This window comes from Motacilla alba, chromosome 17 (assembly GCF_015832195.1).
Source record: "Motacilla alba alba isolate MOTALB_02 chromosome 17, Motacilla_alba_V1.0_pri, whole genome shotgun sequence".
Lineage (NCBI taxonomy): Eukaryota > Metazoa > Chordata > Aves > Passeriformes > Motacillidae > Motacilla > Motacilla alba.
The window spans coordinates 427,809-437,598 of NC_052032.1; the positions used below are offsets into that span (position 1 = coordinate 427,809).

The 9,790-nt window shown below is 66.7% G+C and overlaps 1 protein-coding gene across 1 annotated transcript; it reads right to left on the reverse strand.

Annotated features, from left to right (window-relative positions):
* Nucleotides 1–102: 102 nt before the first annotated feature.
* AJM1 (apical junction component 1 homolog) lies at nucleotides 103–9,116 on the reverse strand. Its single transcript, XM_038156369.1, has 3 exons — nucleotides 8,867–9,116; nucleotides 5,953–6,026; nucleotides 103–4,226 (listed from the first exon to the last, which is right to left on the reverse strand). The coding sequence occupies exon 3, from the start codon at nucleotides 4,161–4,163 to the stop codon at nucleotides 933–935; it is 3,231 nt and encodes a 1,076-aa protein (XP_038012297.1). The 5' UTR covers nucleotides 4,164–4,226; nucleotides 5,953–6,026; nucleotides 8,867–9,116; the 3' UTR covers nucleotides 103–932.
* Nucleotides 9,117–9,790: the final 674 nt, after the last annotated feature.

Here is a 9,790-nt window from a genome sequence, read left to right on the forward strand (position 1 = left end):
CCGGCCCCTGCCCGTGTGCCCGCCTCCTCCGCCCCGCGCCCAACCAGCGCCCGGCCCCTGCCCCCGTGTGCCCGCCTCCTCCGCCCCGTGTGCCCGCCTCCTCCAACCAGCGCCCGGCCCCTGCCCGTGTGCCCGCCTCCTCCGCCCCGCGCCCAACCAGCGCTCGCGAAGCCAGGCCCCGCCCACAGGCGGTGCGGGGTCCCGCCGGGCGCGGCTCCGGGGGTGGAGGCTGCTGCCGGTGCCGGTGCCGGTCCCGGAGGTGTGATCGACAGCGGGGAGCAGGGCCGGGCAGGGCAGCGTGGGCGCCCAGGGTGACGGGCCTTGGCCACGACCCCGGCTCTGCCTCGTCTTCCTTGATCCCCGCCACGGTCAGCCCTCACTGACCCCGGTCAGAGCCCCCCGCCCCTCCCCCCCCCGCGGATCCCTCACCGCGGCCGCTCCCCCCCTCCCCCGGCAGCGTCCAGGGACCCCCCAGCCCTGCCCCGCTCTGTGCCCAGAGCCCGCGTGGGGTCCCAGGGTCCCCCCAGCACCTGACGCTCCCGCAGTAACACGCACATGCTACACAGACACGGTGGGGACACAGTCCCGGTGCAGCCCAATCCCAGGCGCTGGGTATGGCCGCTGCGGGACCCTCGGTGCTGAGGAGATCCTGGGGCAGGCCCGAGGGGCTCTGGGTTGTGGCAGCCCGGTGAGCAGGGGTTGGGGGGGGGTGCGGAGCGCCCCCGCTCTGGCCAAGCAGCGCTCACCCGAGAGGGCTCTACAGGGGCTCCCCAGGCTCTGGGCTCCAGGGCAAACTTCGGGCTGTGCTCCCGTCACCGCCCGGTCCCCTCAGCACTGGCGGCTGCCCGCAGCCCCCTCCCCTTGGTGTAATAGCCGAGGGGGTTCTGACAGGACAGCACGTATCTACAGAGGGGGTGGCCCCCGCCCTGCGTTCACATGATGTCGTCCAGGAGGTTGGGGCTGGCCACCCAGTCGAGGGTGCGAGGCTCGGAGGCCGCCATAATCATGCACATGAACTGTTTGCCCGTCCTCTTATCGATGGGGTAGATGGTGGTGGGGGTGAAGCGCTTGTTGCTCTCCACGAAGTCGCAGAGCTGCTCGTAGACAGCGGGGAACTCGTGCCGCAGGAAGACGCCGCGGATGCGCAGCTCCCGCTGGATGTTGATGAAGCAGACCTCCCGCGCCTTCCGGCCCTCCTCCCCCTCCTTGTCGATGTCCGCCGTGCCGGGCGGTGGCGTCAGGATCAACGTTTCCATGTCCCGCTCCTTCTTCAAGATCTTCTTCTCAGGGCTGGAGGAGGCTAAGGCCACCTTGGCGTATTTCCTGACCGTCGGCACCTGCATCTTCGGTGACGGCCTCTCTGGCACTTTCTGAGTGACGGCCACGGTTACATTCAGCAGGAAACATTCGTTGGGGTCGTACTGGTTGCCTGTCTCCCGCAGCTCCTGGGCATACTCCCCCAGGTTGTCCGAGTAGCTGTCCAGCTCCCTCAGGGACAGGTAGGTGGGGGACATCAGAAGGCTCTCCAGCCCAAACTGGAGAAAGTTCTCGGCGGAGCCCGCATTGGGGAAGCCCAGGAAGAGGACACCACGGCCGCGGGAGAGGTATCCCACCTTGGCAATGCGTGAGAAAGCCTTGTGCACCTCAGTGTTCTCGCGGCAGAACTGCAGGACGTGGCGGCAGACGCTGCCCACCCGGCCGTAGACGCAGCTGGCCTTGTGCGTGTCCCAGTCCTCACGCCGGCAGTGCCGGGAGCAGTAGTAGGTGTAGCAGCTGTGGCACGATTTGAAGTAGAGGCAGGCGTTGAACATGGTCTCTGTGCGCCGGCACTTGGCATTGGAGCACATCATCATGTCGTCCTCCTCAGCGCTCAGGTCGGGTGAGCAGTTCTCCGGTGACTTTTCGAAGGGGCCAGTGGCTGGTGGGCGGCGCGGGGTGCCAGCATGGGAGCTGGGGCCCGGCTGCTCCTTTGTGGGTCGGGGTCCCTCGGGCACGTTGTGAGGGACCCGCCTGCCCTCGCCCCGCCGGGGGGGCCCCGAGGCGCTACTGCTCAGCAGCTGCTTGAGCTGCTCTGCAAGGCTGTCCCTGTCCCCAGAGCGGTGGCCCGGTGCCGGCTTGTAGTCAATGACAAGGTCGGTGATGAGTTCGTCCAGCTGCTCCAGGCTGCGCTGGCGTCCCGAGCCGCTCTCCCTGGGGCTGGGCTGTGGGGCGCAGGGCACAGCGTAGGGCCTGCACTCCCGCCCCGCGTCCAGCATGTCCCAGCTGGCCGAGCGCCTCTCACTCCGGCCCAGCCCCTCGGCGCGGATGTCGTTGTCGGTGATGGTGATCTCCGGCGTGACATACCAGGAGCGGCCTGGGGGCCCGCGGCTGCCGTCGGCGTGCACCCGCTCGAGGATGGAGCTCTCGGAGAGGGACAGGGCCGCGTAGCGCTTGGGTGAGCTCGACAGGTTGATCACCACAGGCTGCCGGCGCTCCTCGGGGGACAAGGCACGGTGCTCTTCATGGGCGAGCAGGTTCTCATAGCTGCGCCCACGCAGCAGGGCCTCATCCCTGCGCGCTGCTGGCGCCAGGATGTTGTCCCAGGATTTGGAGTAGTGCTGAGTCTCCCGGCCCAGCCGTGGTGGAGTCACGCCATAGCTGGCATGCCAGGAGGAGAACATGGCTTCACGCCCGGCCGGCTGTGGGGTGAAGCGGGACAGTTGCAGGCTCTGGTAGGGCAGCGTGGCCCTCTCGGGGCAGTACCAGTCCCCGAAGTGCAGGGGCTGTGCGCTGCGGGGCGGGGGGCACGTGCGCGACAGCACCTCCCGCTCCCGGTACTTCCCGTAGTCCTCGGCGTAGAGCAGCCGGGGGGAGGAGCCGAGGGCTGGGTATGTCCGAGCGTCCTCGGCGTACAGGGTTTTGACAGGGGTCCCACGCGGGGCGTAGTAGCGGGGCTCATCCCCATAGAAGGTGCGGGCAGGTGCCTCCTGCACCGGGTAACCCCGCGCCTCCTCCACGTACAACGTCCGGGCCGGCATGGTGTGAGCAGCAGCCTTGGCCGGGTCCTCGGTGTAGAAGGTCTGGGGCGCGGCGTGGCGGCTGGGGTAGGGGTAGCTGGCATAGCCAGAGCTGCGGAGGGGCATGGCAGGGCTGGGGCACCGCGCTGACTCCTCTGCGTAGAAGAACTTGGCTGGGACGCCGGGGGCCGAAAAGGTCATGCAGCCCCTCTCGGGGTACTCCCTGAATTCCCGTGAGGCTGGCACGGGCACTGTCTGGTATGCCAGTGCCCGGGGGTCTGCCTCGTAGTACTCCCCGGGGTAGGGCAGCAGCGGAGGGTCCCCGCTGTAGGAGTCGCTGGGGGTGGGCGTGCGGGACGCGGACGCCTGCCGGCTGCCTGGCACTGTCAGGCTGCGGGCGGCCACAGGGGTGCGGGGCCAGCGCAGCGGCTCCGGACGGTTCGGGGCTGCCCGCAGACTCCGCGCCGTGTGCACCAGCACTGCCTCGTCCGGCTTGATGTCCACTCGGCACTTGACGTGGGGGCTGGCGCCCACCTTCGCCCCCGGCCCTTCCTCGTAGCAATTGCTGCCTAGGCAGAGCGGGGAGATGCGGCTGACGCTGCTCCGCTGCGGCTGCAGCTTGATGGGGTGAACCTCGTTGGCCAGCGCCCGCAGCTGCATCGGGCCCTCGCGGCGCGGCGAGGGATCAGTGTGGGAGGGCTCCCGTGCTGCCCGCAGCACCTCCCGCCCACGCCGGGCTGGCGGCGGTGATGCCGCCACGGTGATGGGCACCGGGGTCAGGGTGGACTTCACCCGCGGGGCGCTCTTGGAGCGGGCTCGGCGCTTCGGCTCGCTCCGCGGCGCGGAGGCTCTGCCGCTGTTAGAGTCTGGCTTCGGTGGCGCCTGCCTGCCCGGCGGCCCCGGCGTGGGCTCGGGCATGCCGGGGCGCAGACAGGCGCGCTCCATGGCCGAGGGGGTGCCCAGCTCTTCCAGCGACTCGATGAAGTCGAAACTCCTACAATGGCGCTTGTTGAAGGGCTGCGGCTCGCGGGACAGGGAGGAGGACATGGAGGCGTCACATTGTGCTAGGGGCTGACAGACAACGGAATCCCCTGGGGCTGCTGTCGCCACCTTGATGTCTTGGTACACCGTGGACACCAGGATGTCAGGTGGGTCTGTTCGTGTCATCTTAAAAGCGACTCTTCTCCTGCCTGTTCGCTGTCACACGGCCTCAGAGGACGGTAGCCCACCCTGCAAGAGAACACATGAGGTGCCTCAGTCCTGGAGTGGCCTTGTACCAATCCCCACAGCTCCTGGCTCAGAGCTGGGGGTTGGCCATCTCTTCAGAAAGGAAGGTTTGGGGGCATCCCATCCTCCACTGCTGATTGTCAATAGTCAATCAACTGGAGGAGGAAACTGGAAAAAGCCTCCAGATCCAGGGTGCAAATCAGGGCGAGGCTGGCAGGACACCGATGGGGGAAGCCAGGGAACTCTGCATACCAGCTCAGCACAGCAAGAGGAGAACACAGAGTACTGTGCCCTCTTCCTGGGCCACAGGGCACAGGGACTGTCTTGCAGAATCACATGAACTGGCAGCTCTGAGCTGGGCTGTGAGGGTTCAACACCAGGGTTTTCCATGGGGAGTGTGTGCTCAGCCCTGGTGAGAGCACTGGAGTGGTGAAAGATCTTCTGGGACTGTGTGTACCCATGTCCCAGCACCAGCACTGCAGGGGGAAACAGGGCCCAGGGACAGGCACCATGAGCACCCACCATGGTGGCTGGGAAGCCTCCACGGTCTGGGGCTCTGTAGGAGGCAGAAGCTACAACCCTTCCCCGTGGTGGCTGCATCCACTGTGGTCCACAAACACCCGTGTGGGGTGGTCACAGTGCTGGCTACACAGAGTTGCACCACTCCCTGGGTCTTTCAGATCAGGGGTGGCCCCAGGGGTGGCAGAGGGGTGTTGTGGTGGGTGCCCCAACCCACATGTCAGCAGTGATTCCCGCATCACCTCCCTGCACCAGAGGAGCTGTGCTGGCTCAGCACTCAATGGCTTTGTTGTGTTCTGTGTCCCCTGGGCTGGAAAACAAGTGTGACGGTGGCTTCAGCTGTTGTGGTACATGGGGTCTGACACCCACTGTGTGCCAGCACCAAGCACCCCAGTGCTCTGGCACAATGCTGTTGGGTGGCCAGGGTGGGCAGAGTCCCCAGACACAGTGTGACACAGCTGTGTGACAATGAGGACATCAGCACAAGGTTGCCACAGTGCCTGGGGGGGACAGAGGAAGGGGTCTGCCCACAGGACTAAGTGGGTTGTAGCACTGACCTTCCCTACCAGCCCTTCGAGAGCTGCCATGGGTTGTCACCAGCAGTGGGAGATATGCACCTTCTCTGCCCACAACGGGGATCCCCCCCCAGCTGTCACCTCACCACGTCCTCTGAGCATTAGGTGTTGTGGCCACCAAGGACCTGGGTGCACTGGTTGATGCTGGCTGCTCTGTGTTGCACTAAAGATGGGTGAGCACTTGGCTTTAAAGAGCAGCAGAGGACCACAGGGAGGATGTTTCTTGGAGAAAAAGAATTGACTTTATTTAGCAAGAAGCATTGACTATGCAGAGATGGGGAGGGGACTTGGGTTCATCCTCATTACCTGCTCCAAAGCTGGGGGGGGTGCAGATGCCAGACCTGAGGTAACTCCAGTGGCCTTGGGGTGTCTGTCCATGTAATGGGCTGAGGAGAGCAAGATGCCATGAGAAAGGAGATGGGGGTCCCAGTGCCTCCCTGCAGAGCTGGGAGGGCAGGTTTGCCCCCCAAAAGGTGGCCCAGTATTGGCTCTGCTGTGTTACAGTATGTGGGAGCTGGGCTGGAGCCAGCAAGGCAGCACCCCATGCCACAGTGATGGTGACAGTGGCATTGGGAAGCCCATTCCTGTAGTGTCGGGGTGGCTGGTAGGCAAGGAACTGTAGCCCAGGGTCCTACCTGGTCCAGTGGCAGCAGTGAGGGGGTGGGTGGGCTGAGGTGGCCGAGGGGCCTGTGGTGGCTCCATCACAGCACTGCAAAACAAACAAGGCACATGAGGCTCCTTGGGCACCCCCAGTGTGGTGGAGGTGTGGCTGCCGGGGCTATGGATGCCTTGTGAGCACATGGAGCACCCCCAAGTGACCCTTGCAGCCACAGCCCTGCTGAACCAAAAAGAACTGTCACCCAGCGAGGCTGCTGTGCAGTGGGGATGTGGGCGCTGCATCCCACGGGCACCAATGTCTTCCACCCACCCAGCGGCACCCACTGCCGGTGGAGCTGTGGGGTTGCCATGGTTTCTCCAAATTATTCCTCCTCTGCAAGGACAGCATGGGTAAGGACAGCGTGGGTGCAGGGGGAGGCTTGCGCGGGGAGCTGGGGCTCTGTGGCAGTGCAGGGAGAACAGAGCCCTCGTGCAGCTGCAGGAACCCTCTGCCTATTGAGGGGGGCAGAGCCGGGATGGCGCCACAGTGCTGCCAGTGCCATTATGCTCACATGCCCACTAGCCTCTGACACCAACTCTGCAGGGAGAGGGTTTTGCATCCCCTCTGCTCTCCAACCCCCCCCCCCCCCCCCGGCCGGCTGGGCATCTGTTTGGTTGGATGCCCCCTTCGCCCCCTGCACTGCGCACTTTTGGCAGGCACCAGCCTCCCTACCCGGGGTGCCCACACGGTGTCACCCCGTGGATGCGACACCTGCCGACAGCACTTGCAGAGCAGCCGGTGCCCACGGAGTGGACAGGAGCCGCTCCCCGGGGGTCCTGCCCTTGCTGCTGGCATGGGCCCACGCGCTGCTCGCACCGTGCTGCCCGTGAGCGCCGGGCGCCGGCAGCACGAGGGGCTGGGCCGGGGGCGACCCCGCTGCCAGAGGGGCCCACGGAGGATGCCGGGAGCTGGGTCACTGCCTGCATGCGCCACGTGAGGGCTGTGGGGAGAGGGGTGCGGGCCCCCCACCACCGTACCCCATACTGCCCACGCACTGTAGTACCCTGCCCGCCCCATAACCACAGCGGGCACTGCCTGCACACTGCCCACACTCCCAGGGCGCTGCCCACACACTGCCTGTGCTCTGCCCTGAGCTGCCCATCCACACAGCCCTGCCAGTGCACGGCCTGCCTGTGCTGCCCTCAGCACTGCCTGGGCCCTGCCCACTCGCTGCCTGTCTCTGCACATGGTGAGGGCTGCTGCCTGCCCATCCTGCTCTTGGTGCCTTGCCAGGGCACTGCCCCGTGCACCCTGCCCGCACACTGCCCACCCTTGCCCACACACTGCCTGGGCATTGCTGCCTATCCTGCCTGCTCTCTGCCCACGCACATCCCGCTGAGCAGGCAGAAGTGCTGCAGTGGCTACGGTGCCTGCACGCTGCCTGCACATGCAGTGCTGAGCACGCTGCACTGCCCCCCGCCCCCCGCAGCAGCCCCAGCACACACTGTGCTGCACCGGGCCCACTGCACGCACGGCCCCGCGGGCACAGCCAGCAGCATCAGCACTGCCCCAGCACTGCCCCGAGTGCTACCCTGAGCACACCAGCGGCCCCTGCATCGGGACAGGCAGCCGAGAACAGCGTCCTGCTGCAAACACTGCTCGTGCAGATGATGCTGGAGGTCCCACCAACAGCTGCCGTGAGGGCAGTGTCTGTGCCCGTCTGTGCCCGCTGTGCACAGCCAGCCCTGCTGCACACGGGCCTGTGCACCGTGTGTGTGTGTGTGTGTGTGTGTCAGCGGGACACTGATGGCCGCTGCTGCCTGGGCACTTCCCGCACCGGGAGCTGGCAGCCGACAAGGTCTGTGGTGAGGGAGCCCACTGCCCACCCCACCCCTGCTTCGTATTTGTGGCAAATAGACACTCCTCCCCCGCGCCACCCCCAGGATACATACATGGTGCCCTATGCCCCTATGGCAGTTGCCCGCCCTACACATCAGAGAGTCCCTCCACTCTGTGCTCCCAAGCCCCGTGAATCAGCCTCTCTGCCCCTGGCACTGCCACATCGCCCCCAGTCCCTGTCCCAAGCCCGCCAGGCACAGATGGCTGCCAAACCCGAACCCAGCATGTGCCCCCGGAGGAGTGATCCTGCCGGGAGGAGCAGCATCGCCGGCCCCGGTGCCGGCATCCAGGTTGGGGTGAGCAGCACCCCAGGTTGCAGGGGACGGCCTGATCCCTGGCCCCTCTAGTCCCTCAACAGAGGGGGGGCACCCACAAACGGGCAAGGCCGGGGGGCAGGGGAACCGGGAGCAAGCCGGGAGGGCGAGTTGTAGGGCCGGGACTGGGTGGACGGTGCATGGGGGCGGCCCCCGGTGGGGGCAGGTCTGTCCCGGGCGCTGCTGCAGACGCCGGGGCGGTGGCCCCGACTACCCCCACCCCGCTGCGTACCGGCACCGGGCGGCACCGGGCCCGCTGGGCCGCTGAGCTGGGGGGAGGGGTGAAATGGCTCGGCTCGAGCGCTGCGGTGGGATGGGACGGAGATGAGGATGGGGTTGGGGCTGGGAGATGAGGATGGGTATAGGGATGGGATGGGGATAGGGTACGCGGGAGTACGGAGAACCCCGAAATACCGGTGCGATGGGCTGGGATGACTCCGCTCGGGAGCACGGGATGGGGATGGCCCCGGTGAGACTGGAGGAATGGAGGGAGCACAGATAGACGGGGACGGGGATGTGGGGGCACGGGACGATGGTGTGGGGAGCCTGGGGGTTGGGATGCCCCGGGAGGATCTTCGGGGAATAGGATGGGGATGTGGAACATGGTGGAGGGCAAAGGGGAAAATGAGATATGATGCGATGCGAGGCGATGGTCGAGGGGGGGCCCGCGAAGGGCTGGCCCGGTCGGGGGTCCCCGGGGCACAGCAAACCCCAGCCCCCTGCCAGACACCCCCTTACCTGCTCCGCGCCAGCCGCTCTGGCGGCTCCCGCATACCCCAGCCGCCGCCGCCGCCGCCGCCGCGCTAGGCTGGGGCTGCCGCCGCCCTGGGGACCATGGCCCGGCTCCGCCCGATCCGGCAAGGCACGGCACAGCACGGTTCGGCCCCACGCTCTGCAGCCGCTTGTTTTCCCATAAATACTGCAGGCGGAGTTACCGGCGGGGCCGGCACCGGGACCGGAGCCTCCCCCGGCACCGCCCCCCAGACCGGTCCTCATCCCCATCATCCCCATCCCCATCCATCTCCACTCCCCCGTCCGGCTCCTCTCGGCCCCGGTTCCCACCCCGGTTCCCGGCCCCGCCCCTACCCCTCGCAGCATCCCTCTTCCCCCTGGACCTCCGGACAACCCAGGGTCTGGGGGCCCCCGGTGCCATCCCTCAGGGGGTACACTCGCACCATGGGTGTGAGTGTCCGCGGGACCCCCGGTGCCCGCGGAGGCACCCGGGCTCAGCCCCACACCCTGTACAGAGACCTCACGGCCCCCGCAGGCACGGGGGCCTTGCAACAGCAGCTCCCCAGCGTCGGCAGCCCCCCAGGCCTGTCCTGCCTGACCTTGCCCCATCACCGTGGCCCTGCGTGGCTGGGGCTGACTGGGCAGCAAAATCCCTTGCTAAGCTCCTCCATGGAATGGCCTCATTTTCCCAGATTCTCCAGAGCTGTCACTGTCGGTGGTGGCTGGAACCCACAGGGATGCTCAGTGATGGAGATGAACGAAGGAGGAAAAGAACAGCTCCCAGCACGCTCAAGCCCCAGCATCTGAGGATGCACAGCATGGCCCCTGAGTCACAGCTGTGCCTCAGTTTCCCCCGTCTCCTCCTTGAGCTGCCCTCCGCTGCCCACAGCTCCAGGAGCAGCCCCAGCACCTGTGAGTGCCCTGGCAAGG